The 20,768-nt window shown below is 41.2% G+C and overlaps 1 protein-coding gene across 1 annotated transcript; it reads right to left on the bottom strand.

Moving 5' to 3' along the window:
• Positions 1-3,151: 3,151 nt before the first annotated feature.
• On the bottom strand, positions 3,152-11,282 carry MRPL19 (mitochondrial ribosomal protein L19). The gene is made up of 6 exons (XM_025868317.2): positions 11,158-11,282; positions 10,868-10,985; positions 7,535-7,653; positions 7,165-7,299; positions 4,197-4,378; positions 3,152-4,061 (listed from the first exon to the last, which is right to left on the bottom strand). The coding sequence occupies exons 1-6, from the start codon at positions 11,258-11,260 to the stop codon at positions 3,840-3,842; spliced, it is 879 nt and encodes a 292-aa protein (XP_025724102.1). The 5' UTR covers positions 11,261-11,282; the 3' UTR covers positions 3,152-3,839.
• Between the last annotated feature and the right edge of the window lie 9,486 nt (positions 11,283-20,768).

The raw sequence follows: 20,768 nt of genomic DNA on the forward strand, positions 1-20,768 counted from the left end.
ACTACTCACAATAACCAAAAGGTGAAAATAACCCAAGTATTCATCAACAGGTGAATGAATAAACAAAATAAAGTATATTACACGACAGAATATTATTTAGCCAAAAATGAAATGAAATTCTGGTATGTTACAATATGGATGAATCTTGAAAACATATTCAGTGAAGTAAGCCAAACACAAAGTACAAATATTGTATGATTCCACTTAAAAGAAGTATCTAGAATAGACAAATTAAGAGTAGAGTGGGATTTACCAGGAACCTGGAGGGGGGGGGATAGAAATACTTATTACTTTATGGTCACAGAGTTTCTGTTTGGGATGAGGAGAAAGTTCTAGAGGTAGTGGTGATGGCTACACGACACTGTGAATGTAATTAATGCCACAGAAACTACATCTTAAAAATGGTTAAAATGGCAAATTTTATGTTATATATCTTACAATAAAGTTTTTATCCTATACACATTTAATACATTAAGATTTGCTTTGTTTCTGGAGGAAAATTCACAAGAATTTTAAAGATAACTTTACAGAGTGAAAACCATGACTCGCTGTGCTGTTATGAGCATGACGTGTACTTATGAGCGGATCGTATTTACACAGCTTTAGATCTTGAAATGGATCATTCATCTGCTCTTCTACCAAGGTTGAAGTGTGTTTATCGAGGTAAAAAATGAACAGGATTTAATGGTTATCTTTTGACAAGTTAAAGAGAAGAAAAATACCAAATGCAGACTCTTGCTAAAATTTTATTTTCAGAAGCTATTTCGGCAAGTAATCCGCATACATGGTATATCCGCTCCTTTCTGAAAGCAGTCAGATGGCCACGGAACAACTATTTGTGGAAAAGATCAAGGATGCGCTGAATGTTGAGAACCCCAAAGGTTAATACCTAAATATTTCTTTTGGAGAGGACATCTATTATTGAAAAAAAGGGCTACATAGGTTAATTTGTCAAATGAGTTATTCAAATGACCATTAAAATATACCACAGAGAAAGAGACAAATCCACAAGGAAGGAGCAAACAGGACAACATGCAAGCGGTACGAAACACTGCAAGCACACAAATGAGACATAAAACCATGGGACGGAACAGGACAAGAAACAATCAGAACACAACCCTAAAAGTTGACAAAGCATATGCATTGATTGGCAGACTCAAGAAAGGCCAATCGAGCCAGCAGTGGGGAAAGGTGAGAATCCACTTAATTCACCCCTCAGAACTGTCCGGTCAGCAGATCCAGTACTTCGGCAATGGGGGTTTAACAGTGGTTAAAATAAGAACCTAATGAAAACTATTTGGAGGGTATATCCCTAATATCCCTTCCCCTATTCCTCACCATGGTTTGTCTGGCCAAAGAGGGTTTTCTGTACTTCAGCTACTGCGTGAGTAGCAAGCCAGAAGTGTGTTGGTAGGGAAGGGGGAGGATGGACAAGACGGCCACATATATGTACCATGGCAGGAAGTCCATCCTTCTTCTCCCGTAAGGTTCCCATGACACTAGCAGACAGATCCTTACCATCCAGAAAGGAGACTAGAAGCCTCTACTCTGGAGAATTTAACCAAACCAAGACATTCATATGGAGGATGGGACCCCCCAAAGAAGTCCACCCAGATAATCCTGAAAACAACCCCTTCTCACAAGTCCAAGGCTCCTAATCAGCTTTTTAGTCCACTGTTCAACCAGAAGTAGACAGCCAAGAATTGCCTAATGTCTTGGAAAAGCCTAAAACAGGAACACACACACACACACACACACACACAGAAACAAATTTGAAGAAAACAGATCCTGCAGAAAAACAATTTCAAAAAAAAACACACACACACACACACACAAACACTATCATGAATATACTCAATGGTAACGGAACAAATCCATAGGCAAGGATACAGAATAAGAACAAAGTACTATATAAGAAAAGGAACATTCAGAAATCAAAAAGGAATCTTCAGATTTAGAAATACGAGAGCAAAGAAGAGTTGGAAGATCGAATTAGCTAAAAAACAGAGATGGGGTTGGGGGAGGGAGGGATAGAGATCCAGTGCTGGAGATCCAACATCAAAATAACTGCTCCCGAAAGAGAGAAATCATCAATGAATAAGATTCCCCTGAAGTGAAAGATACAAGTTAGCATACTGAAAGGATTCATCAAATGCCCAACATAATGGATAAATATATATCCACACCAAGGCCCATCACTGTGAAATTTCATTACCTTGAGGAGCAAGATAGTCTACAAGCTTTCAAGTCACATACAAAGAACAGAAATAAAGTAGTTTTGGATTTCTCAGCACAACTGGAAACAAGACAATGTAGCAATATGTTCAAAATCCTGAAGGAAAATTATTTCCCACCCAGAATTCTACAAAATATCAAATATGATGACATGCAAGGTCTCAAAAGATTTACCTCCATACATATTTCCCCTAGAAGCTACCAAAAGATATGCTCCAAAAGGGTTAGTAACCAGTAAAATGGAAAACAAAAAATCCAGAAAACCAATCAGCACAGGAGAGAAGTGAATGCAAAACTCCAATGAGTCAAGCACTGGAGGGTAGATACACACAGCATGATTTCAGACAGACAGGTTGAGGGTTGCCCTCATCAAGACCTGTGCTAGTACTGTACTCTTCCTAACCCGAGGAACGGCATGCTCAGGAAGTCTAGCTCAAACTACCTGGAGGCTGGTTTTCACCGTGCCCTTACACGCCAGATTTCCACTCCATTCTCAGCTACATGATCGCAAGGATACTGACATTATCCTACGCAAGTATTGTTTTGACCTGTCCTATGAGCTGGAGTTTGATTCATCATGAGCTGAAAACCAGAACATATAGAGCAGTCTACTCCCTCCAACCACATTTCTGCCAGGCCTCAATTACTGACACTCTAGCCTACCAGATGGCCTGTGGTGAGCCTTCTATTTAAGCAGGATTCACTCACGACCTTGGCCATGAACCGCCTCAAAGCGACTTTGGTATGCTCTCGGGGAAAATGCAGCCAGACTATGACTGAAAGACTGCTACATCCTCCCTGAAGCCTCCACATAATAATGATGTTGTCCTTTTGTATCTGCCAATAGGTTTCCCCAAACTAGGTACATTGTTTTAGAATGTATATGTACGTCATAAACTAAAAGAAACGCAAGAGAATGATTGACACGGTCAGGATAGTGCTTATATCTTTTTTTTTTTAAGATTTTATTTATTTATTTATTTGAGAGAGAGAGAATGGGAGACAGAGAGCACGAGAGGGAAGAGGGTCAGAGGGAGAAGCAGACTCCCTGCTGAGCAGGGAGCCCGATGTGGGACTCGATCCCGGGACTCCAGGATCATGACCCAAGCCGAAGGCAGTCGCTTAACCAACTGAGCCACCCAGGCGCCCGATAGTGCTTATATCTGAGGGAGGGGAGAAGGGTGCAATTGCACACACACAAGGGTCTACTCAAATCCGAGTAAATGTTCTATTTCTTAACCTTCTTAGAGATTACTAAATCTTCTACCTCTTACCCTGAGGTGGGCACATCAATGTTCACTTTATTACTACTCTTCATATCATCCACTTTCTTGTACTTATAATTGATTTCACAAACTTAAAAAATCATCCTACCACTTCTGTGTTCAGGATCCAGGCTCAATGAAGAGCATTTTGGTAATGATTAAACTCTAAAGTAATAAACTGGTGTGCTCATCTTATTTTTTTTACAACAGTACTCATAAACTAATGAACGTTTAGTTGATTTAATGATTATGTCCTCATATATGAAATTAAATTGGTCTTTAAATAAATCCTCCGGGAGGCAGTATCCCCTCTGCAAATAACCAAACTGATTCTCAGAATCAGGACTTTTTCGATTCTTCAATTTCATCCCATATTGCAGCTTCAATTTTTGAGGTATCATATTCCCTCATCATATCAAACTCAAGCCACGGCTGACTCCACTTCTGAGCTTCTTTGATTTGCTCTTCAGTTAAACAGAGATCAAATCTGATGCCTTTAATATTAAATTTTGGACGTTCCCAGCGCTTGGACCAGGGTTTAGGCTTCATTTTTACTTTCAGCTACAGAAGATAGAAAAAAATAATAATAATAATTTAGGCTGATAGTCACAAGCAAAAATTCTTCTCAAAGCTTTCGTTAAGATGACTCTTTCTTATTGTATAGAGAACTTTCAGTTCCAAAAGTACAACTTATACCTGATTCACAGGAACATCGTGGCTAGGTCCATGTACTACCGGCTTCATATTCATATCCAAAGTGCTATACTCGGGAAGGGCATCTCGTAAGTATAGCAAACTATCATCCAGCCGTTTCTCTAATTTCACCACTTGGATCTCCTGGATTCGAGGATTATAAAGTTCAAAGCAAATCTCAACACCTAAAAAGAGAAAATATATTCTTACAGTCTGAACCCATATGTCTGCATATGCCTCATACAACAGTAAAAACTATTTCATAATGGAACTGGCATAGAGTTTTGCACAGAGGAACTGTGACATAAATTTGTCATTTTTAAGATGAAGATTATCAAAAGAAAAAGAAATAAAGTCCGTGTAGATTTAAAAGTGAAAAAAATCTGAGTTAGAATGATAATCTAAAGAAAAATGTCTTCTATAAACAGGCATACATTCTTCACTTCTGATAGTATTAACTTGGAGAAAGTTTGAGTAAATTCTTCTGTCATGTTCTTGTTTATTTCCCAATTACTTAAGTAAAACTTATTCTTCTGCATTAAGGGCAACAGGATTGATGATGTAAAAAGGGTAAATAAAATTTTAAGTTCTAACTTTGGTTTAGAAGCCCCTCTTAAGGATGGCCTGGGTTTAAAACATGCTGGGGCTCTCCATGTGAAGCAAGCTAGGAACAGCTTAAGATACATCCTCTGTAGTGTCAAACACTAGAGGGAAAGAGCATATTCTCAGGTTTCCTGAAAGAACCCCAAGAGAACTACAAATATATATCATCATCATTAACATCTACTATTAAACACCAGGATTTAATCCATGATTTACTATACACCTGCTCCAGGTACGAGGCATTTAGGAACTATACCTAGAGCAAACCCAAAGTAGGTTAAGATCCTTTTCCTCTCATAAAGCTGACATTCTAGTGGATGACAAACAATAAACACACCATTATTTCATTTACAATTCATAATTTCAGCTAATTTCATAGAGTCAAGACAAACAGTGATGACATGTGGCTGGGGAATAAGTAGTATATAAATAGAACAGTCAGGGAAAGCCTCTCTGAAGATGATCTAAACTGACGTGATAGGGGCACCTGGCTGGCTCAGTCAGTAGAACATGCGACTCTTGCTCCGGGTTTTAGGTTTGAGTCCCACATTGGGTGGAGAGATTACTTAAAAATCTTAAAATAAATAAATAAACGGAAACTATAAATAGCCAAGAAAGCTCCAGGCAGAAAGGACAGCAAATGTAAAGGCCCTGGGGTCTTAACAAATTTGCCATACTGGGGAAAAAACAGAAAAAGGTCCTTCTGGCTGGAGCCTAGTAAGTTAGTGGGCTAGGAAAGTAAACCTGAAATACAGCACAGCTGCCGGCAGGGGGCAGTGGTGGCATGGCGGGGTGGTGGCCATGGAGATGGGAGAAACAAAAACTGGGACATATTTTTTGGAGATTAAGTCAAGAAAAACTGATTGACTGGATGTGGGAAAGAGAATAAACAAACTATTTATAAGCTATTAATAAGCTATATTTATAGCTCCTCAATTTTCGGTTTCAGTAAATGGGTAGGCAGTGCAGGTGTTTCTGGACATAGAAAAAAGAGGGCGGCACCTGGGGGGCTCAGTCAGTTAAGCATCTGTCTTCAGCGCAGGTCACGATCCCAGGGTGCTGGGATCGAGCCCCACATCGGGCTCCCTGCTCCGCGGGAAGCCTGCTTCTCCCTCTCCCACTCCCCGTGCTTGTGTTCCCTCTCTCGCTGTGTCTCTGTCAAATAAATAAATAAAATCTTAAAAAAAAACAAAAAAACGGAAAGGAACACACCGTGAGGGGACACAGAATTCTATTCCGAACTTGTCTCATGCTTAAAAGACATCCAGTTGGAAATGTCAAAAAGCTAGTTGTATGTGCAAATCTGGAACTTGGAAAGGGTCAGTTCCCTTTGAGGCTTATCGTCATATGGATGGTATTTAAAGCCAATGGACTGAAAAGAACCACCAAAGAAAGGAGTATCAAGGGGGAAGGTCAAGGCAGGTTGCAGTAGTCAAAAGTACTTTATTTTTTGTTGTTGTCCCCCTGCCGCTACCTGTCCCCTGAAAATACTTTAGGGGAGGGCAACAGGGAGTGAACATCTCTGGAGGATTCAATGTCCAGTACTTCATATATAGTATCACACACAGCTGACCACAACCCTGGGAGGTAGAAACTACTATTATCTCAACTTTAAGAAAGATCAAACCAAGGTCTAATTCACATGTGTGCTCATGTCTGTTACAAACTTCTCCGAGCACCTGACCTGATGGAAGGCACACATTTCTGCAACCAGTCTAGTCCTGCTGAGCCCCTCCATGCAGGGCACCACGGGCCACAACCAGATAAGGAAGAGTCACTGTTCTCACTGTTAAATTTCCTTGAATATAATACTTCACTGTTGGGGATCATGAAACACACAACTTTGGAGTATGAAAACTTTACTGTACTGCCATTTTGATTCATAATCTTTCTAGAATTTTGCCACTTGGGCCTCTGTCTTACTCGGCATAAGAAACAAATTTTGCCTTTTTAAAGATTCCTCCAATTCGTATCAAACAGTATCTACTGTGGTGACCGTCGCAATATAAAACAAAATGGGGGCATCCATTTTAGGAAGAAGTGACTCATACAGACATCACTGTGTTTATCTTAACATTCTCATGGGTTATTTACTCCACCAATGAATGTCCCCCCACTGTGTACAGTCCCCTGCCTCCTCCTGTGATGCGGCCAGAGGCTGACAGGTCTGCTGGTCACTGGGCTGCGCCAGAAGCTGCCCTCACAGGAGAGCGCCGCACTGACCGTGGATCCAGCAGCCTCCGTCCGGTCCGCTCTCAGGCCCCAGGCTCTATGGCAGTCCCAGGTGTCTCATCCCAGGATGCAGAACGCAAAATGGAATCCTGAGAGAACACCTTCCAGAAAATCAAACTAACGCAATGAAACCCACCTTGTCCTTCGATAGTATTTCTAAGGATAAAAGTGGCTCCGAGGCCTGCTCCTGATCTCTGGATACAGATCCCCAGAAACTGGCTGGTTTTTCCACTGGCGTATGGGTCGGCTGTGGTAACACGAAGTATGCTTCCTACACAGTCAGAGGAGAAGTGAGCTTTGACATGACATGCAGAAACACACAAACAGCATGTCTAGGTAACCTCATAACTTCCTAAATATTTTAATCTATTAGGAAGGACCCCATTTGGGCAAAAAACAGATAGGTGGAAAACAATATTCTCTATTTTCATATATCTATATGAATTTCTATATCAAAAACGAGCCCCTCCCACCACTAATAATAAAAGCATCCAGCTCTTACTGACCAACATAGAACTCTGGAATATGAAGTATTTTTCTCCTTTCTAACATATCTTTTCTTTCTATTTTAAATTTCAAAGCATTTGTTCTTCCCCTTGGAGGAATAAATTCGGGACTCAGGAATCTGTGAAAAATAGAAATAAAAAAAATGAAAGGCAAACTTAAAAGAGAAACTGTTGCTTTACCAAAAAAACGAAAGACTATGATGTTGACGTGTTTTATTCTTTCTTCTCTAAAGAAAAGTCAATTATTTATTTCTAAAATTGTTGTCAATGCTCATGAAAATAGCTAACAATTCCCAAGTACTCACCTGGCACTGTATTTAAGGGTTTATGAAAGCCGAGAGCCTAAATTAACCCTTACAACCATCAGACAGGTATGGGGTCACAATCTCCTTTCCACAGATGAAAACGAAGCTTGGAGAAGGTAAATAACTGACCTATTGTTATATTAGCTACAAACTTATCAAGTCAAGATTTAGATGTAGGCATGTCTGTCAGACTACAAAACCCATGGCTATAAACCACAGGCCTTACACTGAGTTGTATTTGTGAAAAGAAATAACACTGGAAAAATATAAACCTAGAAATCATTAACTGCAAACTAACTTTAAAAAGTAATCTCCCTATTCTCTTCCTTAACTTCTCTAAGTTAACTTCTTTAAGGTATAAATGACATGACAATGAAAATTCATGTCCTGATTACCCATCCCAAGAAATAAATTATCAATATACCTGAAGCCCCAATGCACCAGTCCCTCCCCTCAGTTAATTACTATGGCGTAATTCATTAAATTTGGTGATGATTATTCCTATGCGTTTCTTCCTTTTCCTTAAAGTTGAGTCACCAGTCTCTAAGGAGTTCCCAGGTGTACTCTGAAACTGGCCCCCATACTCTTAAGGGCAAGGAGATACTGAAGAAAGAAAGCAGGCCACTCCAGGTGGGTAGGTGGCAGTTTCAATAACAGCAAAGGGAACTTAACATACGGGCTTGTCTTGGGCGGCAGCAGGACAAATCGATCCCCATACCCACTGCCTAATCTTAAAAATTTATAAAGAGGCCCTAAGAGGGCTCAGTCATATATACCATGTAGTCATTTCAACACATCATCACATCTCAAGGCTAGGTCTTTGGAGCTGCCTCTGGGAGCAGGAAAGGCAAGCAGAACCCACATTCCAAGGCAGGAGTGAGGAGGTGGCACCCAGCCCACAGATCAATCAGTGGTCATGTCGTTTTTTTTTTTAAGGTTTTATTTATTTATTTGAGAGACAGAGAGAGAGCACGAGCTGGGGAGTGGCAGAGGCAGAGGGAGAAGGAGGCTCCCTGCTGAGCAGGGAGCCCGATGCAGGGCTGGATCCCAGGACCCCAAGATCAAGACCTGAGCAGAAGTCAGATGTTTAACTGACTGAGCCACCCAGGTGCCCCAGTGGTCATGTCTTTTTGATGATGATGATCCCCAACACTCAATTACCTCCTTTGAAAATTATTAAAGCCACCAAAAAACTGAAATGGTAATACAATGAACACCCATATATACTTCACCTTGTTTCACCAACTGCCAAGATTTTGACATACTTGTTTCATATATACATATAATTTTTTCCTGAACTATTTGAAAATGTCAAACAGCAAGGTGTTTCATCCCTGAATACTTTAGAAAGCTTCTAAGAATAGGAACTTTCTGCTACATGTATGATATCTAAGAATTTCTGCATTAATTCAATAATATAATCTAACATGTAGTTTGCATTTAAACTAATTTAAACCTATTTAAACTCATAGTATCCAACTGTCCTGGAAAAGGTCTTTTATAGCTGTTTGTTACTCAATCCAAACTAACAAGCTTCACACATTACATCTGGATATTACTCTCTAGTCTCTAGTCTCTTAAACTAGTACTATTCCTCATCTTTGTATTTTTATAACACTGACTTTTCTGAAGAGTCAAAGCCCACTGTATTATAGACCATCCCTGGATTCTGGATTTGTTCATTGTTTCCACAAGCCTAGACCGAGGTTAAACATCTTGGGTAAAAATATTACAGAGGTGATGATGTGATCATCTTATTCTATCACATCAGGAGGTATATAAGGTCAGCTTGTATGGCTACTGGGGAAGCTAGGTTTGATTGCTCTGTGAAAGTGGAGAATTTCCCCTGTAAATTTTATATTTTACATATGCATGTATGTCTAGGCAATATAAAAATGTTGTCATACTGTATCAATTCTTCTGCAGGTTGCTTTTTTTCCACACATCTTTTTGTGAAGTTTATCCATGTTAGCTCTAGTTCATTTGTTTTTCACCACCGTAAACATACTCTATTACATAAATGTATTTTTCCTATTCACCTACTAATGGATATCTTTATGTTCATTCCCTTACATGTCTCCTTGCACATATTACTTGCTTTATTATTTTTGTTCATATTACTTTTAAGTTGTGTACCAACCAGATGGAAAGATACACACAACCTCAAACTTACTAAATTTTGTCCAACTGTTTCCCAAAGTAGTTACACGATTTACATTCCCATTTAACTGAATGGTATGAAGTTTTGCCATTCAAGAGAGATATTCCTTTCCCGCCTTAAAAAAGGTTGTATAAGGAAATCTTTTCTGAATCTCTAGCTTCCATAAATTCAGTGTTATTTCAACTTAAACAGGATATTTGCCATGTTAAACACAAAGGCACGTAGACATAATCCAATCAACAAGGAAGGGCCCTTTCAGAAAGCCTAAAATCACACCAAATTTTTTCCACTAAAATTGGCTTTTTAATAAGGTTGCTATAAAGTTCTACACTTTGTGCAAATCCTAGGTCATCTAAATTTACAGGTACCTCCAAAGTTACCATCATTCATTAAAGTGGGCCAGGCTTTTAAACCTGTTTTGAAAAGCAAATTTAAGAAGCAAATTAGCGGAAAATTTATCAATGTATCGCATTTTCAGGAAACTGAAACATGGGAGCTGGGAAAACTGGTGAGTTCTGGCCAATCCATTTCTACCGAGGCAAGGAATGTTTGGCTCCTTAAACAGAATAAATACGATGTGCTTCCGAGAAAAATTCTCAGTACAGGCTAAATGCCGGAGCAAAGAGCTTCAAATCGGGGGAATCCTTGGTTGAAGTTCTGATTTAGTAGGACTGCAGAGAAAGTTCAACGCTGGCTTGGGAGAAACGAGGAAGACAAACCTGAGTCGGTAGCGCTCTGCATATAAGCCTCATGAATCCCGCACACAAGCTCAAAGAGTTCCAGCTCGGCTTTACAGCCGAGATCTCCAAAGCAAAGGGAGGTTCGTGAGCGCACACACCCAAAATGCTGCCCAGGCCTGGGCCTCACCTCCTTTCCTGAAGCGGGGGACGGCGCTTGTCCACGATGACTGGTTTCGGCGGCGGCTTAAACGCGCCGGGCTCAGAAGGTCCGGTGCTCTGCGGCCGGCCCGGCCCCACGCGGGCCCCTGCAATGCGGGCGACAGAGGTCAACAGTGCCCGCCTTGAGCTCCCGCGGAGCCCTGCAATCTCCCCCAACTCGCGGTCCCACGAGGGTTGCCCTGACTTCTAGGCTCGCCTCCCTCGAACCTGGCCCTGAGCTCCTTCTTGGCCCCGGCTTGCAAGCCCCGCTCCACTTACGCCAGGCGATGGAGGCTGGCGCAGGGAGCAGCGCCCTGGCGGCTCGAAAGCCTAGGGACAAATCCATTGCGGCCCCGCAGGCCCCTGCAATGGAGGCCGCCATGCCTGTTCGCTGTGGTCAAGACTACAGTTCCCAATAATCAGTGCGACGAGGTCGCGGCTACCTGAGGTTGGATGGTGGCTGCTATGGGACAAAATAGCCCAGACTTCCCCACTTCCTCTCCACTCTCCCCAATAACCCCCAACCCCGGCCTAAGTATTTTAGGGAAAGCGGGTATTTCTCTAGTTCCCCGCAATGTGCCAAGTTTCACCCCTCCACAGGGGTGTTCTCTCAGCCTAGAAAACTTTCTTCCTCCTTTGAATCAATTCTGTCTTCACTTTCTCAGGCTTAACTACTTCAAAACCCCGTTATAAGTTCTTAACCTTATTCGGTATCTTCCATTAGCACCTCTGATATAATCTGCAATTCAATTTTTAATTTAATTTAATTTTTTAATTACTTGTGTAATTATTGGATTATTGTCTAGTTCCGACATTACCCTCCTCCAAGAGTGCATGGACGGATGAGTTAATCTTTTGCCCACTATTTTATCCCAGCACTTCCCAGCTACCTGGCCCTCACTCTTTGTTGAATGCAAGAAAAGGAAAAGAAAATAGTTCCTGAAAGAACAGGTGGCACAGGGTCTTTGAGACTACAGAGAGCATTACTCTTTTAAGAAGCTAAAACTGGGGACTCCAGCCTGGCTCAGTCATAGAGCATGTGACTCTTGATTCTTGATCTCCAGTTGTAAGCTCCAGTTTCACGGTGGTTGTAGAGAGTACTTGAAAAAAATAAATAAAAAGCTAAAATTGAGTTTGGGATGGGCAACTGTGCCTGGGGATAGGTGGCAGAGATGAAACTGAAAAGGGTAAATTATAAGTCTTGCTAAGAGATTTGGAATTTGTACCCTTGACAGTGGTGAGCCACTGACAGGATTTCACACTCAGAGTAATGTGATCATTAATTACTTGGTCATTCCCGTTGAATTAATGTCCCAAAGTACCTCAAACTCACCATGTCCATATTGAATACACTATGTTCACCTCCAAACCACCTCCCCACTATTGGCTATCTCGAGTAATGGCTTCGACATCCAATCCAGTGCTTAACACCAAAAACCTTGGTGCCATCTTTGATGTCTCCCTGTCTCTCCTTAGGTAAAATTCCTAAAACTACACCTGGCACCATAAAAGATCTCAAGAATCCTTATACTTTCTCATCCTGTCATCCATATCTCTAATCCAGGTCACCATTCTTTCTCCTCAGGATCATTGCAAACCACTGCACCTGTCTTCTCATTGGTCTTCCTTCCTCCAGGTCCCTCCAGTTCTTCTCCAAGTAGCAACCCAAAAGATGGCTCAGACATACATACCATACATACCTTGTCCTTGTCTTTGCCCAGTTTAAAGTTTTCCATAGTTTTCAGTTGACCCCGGGATAAAAATCAAATGCTCAAAACAAAAACAACCCCCTCAAAAACAAAAAACAAATAAACAAAAAAACACCCAAAATAACCTCTGTAGCCTGCACCCCATGTACTCTACTTGGGCACTTGAAGATACATGAGCTGTTACATCAGCCTGAGAAAAGAGGGCCATGTTTTGAGGACAGAATTCAAGATGTCACGAAGAGAAACAGTGTTTAATATTTAATTCCAGCTTCCTTGATTAGAACAGAATTTATCCTATAATAACAAGGAATAACACAACCAAAGTTTCAGATTAGCTAAACTTTAGACTTTTTCTGCCTACCCAAAAAGGAGACTTTAAGAGAAGAGGGAAAGGGAGGAAAGACCAAGATAATTGTGACCAGTAGTGGTGAGGATTTTCCTGGGCTAACTAAGCCCAGAACAGTTTGATCATCACTCTTGCTGGGACTGGACCTATAGGGTAGGGGCAGAGAAATAAAAGATAGACTTTCACAGGAGGCAGGCAGGACTTTGTAAACATTTCCAAGTCATTCCTGTTGTCCCACCCTTCTAAGGATGAAAAATGGTTTTGTAGAGTTTTACAAAACCAGGAGAATGAGCCTAAAGAATCTTATCGCCTTCTCCCGTATTCCTGCTTACCCAAAAACCCATCAGTTCACTCTGACATTATCTCAGAGTGAAGAAGAAGCTATAGTTTTAATTATTCCACCAAACAACTACACAGAGCAAAATCAAAGAGCACAGAGCTGCCTCAACCATTTTGTGGGCTGATTCCAGGAATAGAACTTCAGTTATATTACTTCTGTGTTTTATACCCACAAAAAGGAGAACATGAACAACATCACATGGTATTCAGCCAGGGAAAGAAAGTGTTCCAGGCAAATGCCCCACTTCAGGTTATTGCTTATTATTTCATCCTCTATGCCTCGTATGGTGCCTGACACTCTAAATATTTCCAAGGAAAATTAGAAGGGTCATTCTAGTTGCACTTAGAAAATGAATAGGAGGCAGGAAAGTACTCCAAAAGAGAGATATTGCTAACCTAAAAAAAAAAAGTTTTCAAAGTGTGGTCTCTGGATCAGCAGCATCAGCACTACCTGGGAATGTGTTAAAAATGCAGATTCTCAGGCCCCACCCCAAACTGAACCATAAACTCTGGGGGTGGAGCCCAGCAATCTGTGCTTTAAGCAATCTTCCATGTGAGTCTGATGATTGTTCAAGTTTGAGAACCGTTGCTGTAGGTCAAAGGAGATAGGAAAAGGTGGTTAGCAGAAATCAATCTGAAGCAAATTCAGGCAAAATTAGGGTCTGACATGTATTAGCTGTCAGATTTTGAGTATCTTCTCTCTGCTTTTACCAGTTTACTTCTTGGTACTAGGATTTAGTATACCTACCTCACTTGGTTGCTGTATGGATTAAACTCAGACAATCCATAAATAAAGTTGTTAGGTAGATGTCTGGATCACAATATGGTCTTAATATAATTAGCATTAAACTTACTTTAAAGTTGAAAAACAACTCTTAGACCAACAAGAAGAGACTATATAAGCTAGTCCATGTATTAACTCACCCAAAGAAAAAAATCTTCCCTTCTGGAGAGGGGTTGGTCATCATGGTAGTCTAGAAAACCGGTCATAACACAAGATGTTGGCCAGTCACTGCCCACAAAAGGAAGGAGCTTTCACCAAGTGATTTGGGGGAAATCCCAGGCCCATTGATGAGTTCCTCTTGGGATAAAGATAGACTCATGGGGTTGTAACCAACAATTTTGGAGTTGTCTGGTTCCACTGATGAAATTATTCCTAGCCTGACTTAGACTATTGCCACCAAACATTTGAAACGTATAATTAACTTCCATTGTTCTGATTCTATGTTCATCAAGCAACTCACTCATTATTTGACATTAAATTTTGCCTTCAGAGAAAGTACTTGTCATAGAGACCTAAGTATTCTGTTATGCTGGCCAGTATGATTATTTTTTGGTCTCATTATAAATTAATAACTAGCATTTGGTGTTGTCATATAAGTCCCATAAATCTAGTTCATGTGAGACTGACTGAAGATGCATCTGTTATGCTGAGCTGACAAGTCTGTTTCTGGGCTTCCAAGCCAGAGGGCAGATCCAGGCCATGACAAAATCTCCAAAGCAAACATATTATATGTAAAGTCTTGTGGTATACATCCTGCCTGGATAAAATACTCTGATATGGCCTCAGAAGCCACACACACACACACACACACACACACACACACACACACCCTATATTAGCTGTCTATTACTGTGTGAGAAAGTACTCCAAAATTTAGCAGCTTAAAACATTTATTATCTCACGGTTCTGGGGGTCAGGAATCCAGGGGGTGCTTAGCTCAGTTATTCTGACTCAGGTCTCTCTCCAGGCTGTAATCAAGATGTGGGCCTGAGTACGAGGAGCCTGCTTCCAAGCTCACTCATGTGTCTGGTGGCAGCCCCTCTCTGGCTGTTGGCTGGAGACATCAGTTGTTACCACATGGGCCTTTCCAAAGGGCATCATATGATGGCAGCTTCCCTCAGAGTCAGCTAGCAAGAGACAGAAAGTGAGCAAGGCAGAAGTCACAGTCTTTTTGTTATCTAATCTCAGAAGTGATATCCCATCATTATTGCCATGTTCTACTCATTAGAAGCAAGTCACTAGGTCCAGCTCACAGTCAAGGGGAGAGGTCCACAGGATCATAAACACCAGGAAGCAGGGATTATTAGAGACCACGTTAGAAGCTGCCCACCATAAAGCTGTTTTTGTATTCAAATGTGCAAAAGTATAATATTTGTCTTCTACAAGCAGCTCAATACTGCAGCTCAACAGAGCCTGTTCCATTGGTCCATGGAAGAGCAAATGTGGGGGACTAGGAAAGATGGCGGAGGAGTAGGGGACCCTATTTCAACGGGTCCCCGGAACTGAGCTGGATATCTACCAGACCACTCTGAGCACCCATGAAACCAGCCTGAGATGTAAGAAGATCTGGATCTCTACAAACAATATCGCAGGCGGTTGGTTTCGAGGTGCGAAGAGGGGAGCCGTGATTCCGCGGGCAGATGTCTGAGGATAAACAAGAGGCACGTGGGGATCCTACACCGCCGGTGAGGGACAGCTTTGCACGCTGGGGACGGGGCACAGACTCGCAGACCGGCAGCAGCGGGGAAAGGACTTTAGGGCAGCCCCCGGGGCGGAAACCCGGAGCGGCGGGGTCGCGTGTGCGATCTGGGGGCGGCTGGCAGTTTTAGAAGCACAAAGGGCAGAGACGTGCCCCGACCTGGAGGCAGAACTGGGGGCGCTGAGGAGGGGCGCACAACCCAGGACATGCAGTTTATAGCCGCACAGACAGAAACGGAGATAGTGTGGCCTGGAGAGCTCAATGAAGAACAGACTGTGGTCTCTGCTCTGAGGCAGAGGGGTGGAAACGGTCTCTTCTGCTCTGACTCGCGGAAGAGACACGGAAAGCCGCCAGGGAAAGCCTCCAGAGAACAAAAGCCCCCAAAACTGGTTCTCACTGAGGCCATCCCCCACCACAGGGGGCAGGGCAACTCGGCCCAAACAGGGTTGCCTGACTAACAGCATGGCAGGCCCCTCCCCCAGAAGACAGGCTGGGAAAACAAGAGGCCAACAGCCCTAAGGTCCCAAGAAAACAAGTGCATCTTGATTGGGTTCTGTTCAATAATTTGGACTCTATACATTCCCTCAAACATGCCTCAACAGAATGACTAGAAGGAGGAACCCCCAAAATATAAAAGACTCAGAGATTATGACTTATGCCGCAGATTTACAAATGGATGCAGATATAACCAAGATGTCGGAGATGGAATTCAGGCTAGCAATTGTGAAGACAATGGCTAGAATGGAGAAATCAATTAAAGGCAACATAGAGTCTCTAAGGCAGAAATGAAAGCTGAAATGGCAGAACTTAAAAATGCTATCAATGAGATCCAATCCAATCTAGATAATCTAACAGCTAGGGTAACTGAGGCAGAAGAACGAATCAGTGACCTGGAAGACAATATAATAGATAAAAAGGGAAAAGAGGAGGCCAGGGAAAAACAACTCAGAATCCATGAAAATAGAATCAGAGAAATAAGTGACACCATGAAGCGTTCCAAAGTCAGAATAATTGGAATCCCAGAGGGAGTGGAGAGAGAGAGAGGACTAGAAGATGTATTTGAGCAAATCGTAGCTGAGAACTTCCCTAATCTGGGGAATGAAACAAATATTCATGTCCTAGAGGCAGAGAGGACCCCTCCCAAGATCAAGGAAAATAGGCCAATACCCCGGCATGTAATAATAAAACTTGCAAATCTTAGAACCAAGGAAACCATCTTAAGGGCAGTTAGGGGGAAGAGATTCCTTACGTACAGAGGGAGGAACATCAGAATAACATCAGACCTATCCACAGAGACCTGGCAAGCCAGAAAGGCCTGGCAAGACATACTCAGGGTATTAAATGAGAAGAACATGCAGCCAAGAATACTTTTTCTGGCAAGGGTTTCATTTAGAATGGATGGAGAGATGCAGAGCTTCCATGACCAGCAGAAACTGAAAGAATATGGGACCACTAAGCCAGCCCTGCAAGAAATATTAAGGGGGGGTTCTACAGAAGGAGAAAGACCCCAAGAGTGATATACAACAGAAATTTACGGGGACAATCTATAAAAACAACGTCTTCACAGGCAACATGATGACAATTCATATATTTCAATAATCACTCTCAACGTGAATGGCCTAAATGCTCCCATAAAATGGCACAGGGTTGCAGACTGGATAAAAAGACAGGACCCATCCATATGCTGCCTACAAGAGACTCATTTTGAACCTAAAGATACATCCAGACTGAAAGTGAAGGGACGGAGATCCATCTTCCATGCCAACGGACCTCAAAAGAAAGTTGGGGTAGCAATTCTTATATCAGACAAATTAGATTTTAAACTAAAGTCTGTAATTAGGGACACAGAAGGACACTATATCATTCTTAAAGGGTCTATCCAACAAGAAGATCTAACAATTGTAAATATCCATGCCCCCAACATGGGAGCAGCCATCCATATAAGACAACTGTTAACCAAAATAAAGGGTCATATTTATAACAATACGTTAATTGTAGGAGACCTCAATACTCCACTCTCAGCAATGGACAAATCATCTAAGCAGAAAATCAACAAGGAAACAAGAGCTTTGAATGATACACTGGATCAGATGGACCTCATAGATATATACAGAACATTCCACCCTAAAACAACAGAATACTCATTCTTCTCCAGCGCACATGGAACTTTCTCCAGAATAGGCCACATACTGGGTCACAAATCAGGTCTCAACCAATACCAAAAGACTGAGATTATCCCCTGCATATTCTCAGACCACAATGCTTTAAAACTGGAACTCAACCACAAGAAAAAATTTAGCAGAAATTCAAACACTTGGAAGCTAAAGACCACTCTGCTCAAGAATGTTTGGATCAACCAGGAAATCAAAGGAGAACTTAAACAATTCATGGAAATCAATGAGAACAAAAACACATCAGTTCAAAACCTATGGGATACTGCAAAGGTGGTCCTAAGGGGGAAATACATAGCCATCCAAGCCTCACTCAAAAAAACAGAAAAATCCCGAATTCACCAACTAACTCTACACCTTAAAGAACTAGAGAAAAAGCAACAAACGATACCTAAGCCACGCATTAGAAGAGAAATAATTAAAATTAAAGCAGAGATCAATGAATTAGAAACCAGAAACACAGTAGATCAGATCAACGAAACTAGAAGTTGGTTCTTTGAAAGAATTAAATAGATCAATAAACCACTGGCCAGACTTATCCAAAAGAAAAGAGAAAGGACCCAAATTAATACAATTATGAATGAAAGGGGAGAGATCATGACTAACACCAAGGAAATAGAGACAATTATTAGAAATTATTATCAACAACTATAAGCCAATAAACTGAGCAATCTGGATGAAATGGAGGCCTTCCGGGAAACCTATAAGCTGCCAAGACTGAAACAGGAAGAAATTGACAACCTGAATAGGCCAACAACCAGTAACAAGATTGAAGCAGTGATCAAAAACCTCCCAAAAAACAAGAGTCCAGGGCCTGATGGATTTCCCTGGGGAATTCTACCAAACATTCAAAGAAGAAATAATACCTATTCTCCTGAAGCTGTTTCAAAAATAGAAACAGAAGGAAAACTTCCAAACTCATTCTATGAGGCCAGCATTACCTTAATCCCAAAACCAGGCAAAGACCCCATCAAAAAGGAGAATTTCAGACCGATATCCCTGATGAATATGGATTCCAAAATCCTCAACAAAATCCTAGCTAATAGGATCCAACAATACATTAAAAGGATCATCCACCACGACCAAGTGGGATTTATCCCGGGGATGCAAGGGTGGTTCAACATTCGCAAATCAATCAATGTGATAGAACACATTAATAAGAGGAGGGAGAAGAACCATATGGTCCTCTCAATTGATGCAGAAAAAGCATTTGACAAAATACAACATCCTTTCCTGATTAAAACTCTTCAGAGTATAGGGATAGAGGGAATATTCCTCAAGTTCATAAAATCCATCTATGAAAAACCCACAGCGAATATCATCCTCAATGGGGAAAAACTGAGAGCCTTTCCCTTAAGATCAGGAACACGTCAAGGATGCCCATTCTCGCCACTATTGTTTAACATAGTACTAGAAGTCCTAGCAACAGCACTCAGACAACAAAAAGAAATAAAAGGTATTCAAATTGGTAAAGAAGAGGTCAAACTCTCTCTTTTGGCAGACGACATGATACTTTATGTGGAAAATCCAAAAGACTCCACCCCCAAATTACTAGAACTCATGCAGCAATTCAGTAATGTGGCAGGATACAAAATCAATGCACAGAGATCAGTTGCTTTCTTATACACTAACAACGCAACTGTAGAAAGAGAAATTAGAGAAACAATTCCATTTACAATAGCACCAAAAACCATAAGATACCTCGGAATAAACCTGACCAAAAAGGTAAAGGATCTATACTCTAGGAACTACAGAACACTCATGAAAGGAATTGAAGAAGACACAAAAAGATGGAAAAAATATTCCACGCTCATGGATCGGAAGAATAAACATTGTTAAAATGTCTATGCTACCCAGAGCAATCTACACCTTCAATGCCATCCCGATCAAAATTCCAATGACATTTTTCAAAGTGCTGGAACAAACAATCCTAAAATTTGTATGGAATCAGAAAAGACCCCGAATCAAAAAGGAAATGTTGAAAAAGAAAAACAAAGCTGGGGGCATCACGTTGCCCTATTTCAAGCTATATTACAAAGCAGTGATCACCAAGACGGCATGGTACTGGCACAAAAACAGACATATAGACCAATGTAACAGAATAGAGAACCCAGATATGGACCCTCAACTCTATGGTCAAATAATCTTTGACAAAGCAGGAAAAAACATGCAATGGAAAAAAGACAGTCTCTTCAATAAATGGTGCTGGGAAAATTGGACAGCCACATGCAGAAGAATGAAACTCGACCATTCTCTAACACCATTCACAAAGATAAACTCAAAGTGGATGAAAGACCTCGATGTGAGACAGGAATCCATCAAAATCCTAGAGGAGAACATAGGCAGTAACCTCTTTGACATCGCCCACAGCAACTTCTTTCAAGATATATCTCCAAAAGCTAGTGAAACAAAAGCAAAAATGAACTTTTGTGACCTCATCAAGATAAAAAGCTTCTGCACAGCAAAGGAAACAGTTAACAAAACAAAGAGGCAACCCACAGAATGGGAGAAGATATTTGCAAATGACACTACAGATAAAGGGCTGGTATCCAAGATCTATAAAGAACTTCTCAAACTCAACACCCAAAAAACAAATAATCAAGTCAAAAAGTGGGCAGAAGATATGAAAAGACACTTCTCTGAAGAAGACATACAAATGGCTAACAGACACTTGAAAAAATGTTCATCATCACTAGCCATCAGGGAAATTCAAATCAAAACCATATTGAGATACCACCTTATACCAGTTAAAATGGCAAAAATGGACAGGGAAAGAAACAACAAATGTTGGAGAGGTCGTGGAGAAAGGGGAACCTTCTTACACTGTTGGTGGGAATGCAAG

This window comes from Callorhinus ursinus, unplaced genomic scaffold, assembly GCF_003265705.2.
Source record: "Callorhinus ursinus isolate GAN/ISIS: 27379988/994484 unplaced genomic scaffold, GSC_fseal_2.0 scaffold10, whole genome shotgun sequence".
Taxonomy (NCBI): domain Eukaryota; kingdom Metazoa; phylum Chordata; class Mammalia; order Carnivora; family Otariidae; genus Callorhinus; species Callorhinus ursinus.

Excerpts from the sequence above, each read along its gene's own strand:
- MRPL19 (XM_025868317.2), bottom strand. The coding sequence starts at position 11,260 with ATGGCGGCCTCCATTGCAGGGGCCTGCGGGGCCGCAATGGATTTGTCC. Across the intron at positions 4,379-7,164 it reads AAATACTATCGAAGGACAAG|GTGTTGAGATTTGCTTTGAA; the intron begins GTGGGTTTCATT and ends TTCTCTTTTTAG. Across the intron at positions 4,062-4,196 it reads ACGATGTTCCTGTGAATCAG|CTGAAAGTAAAAATGAAGCC; the intron begins GTATAAGTTGTA and ends TATCTTCTGTAG.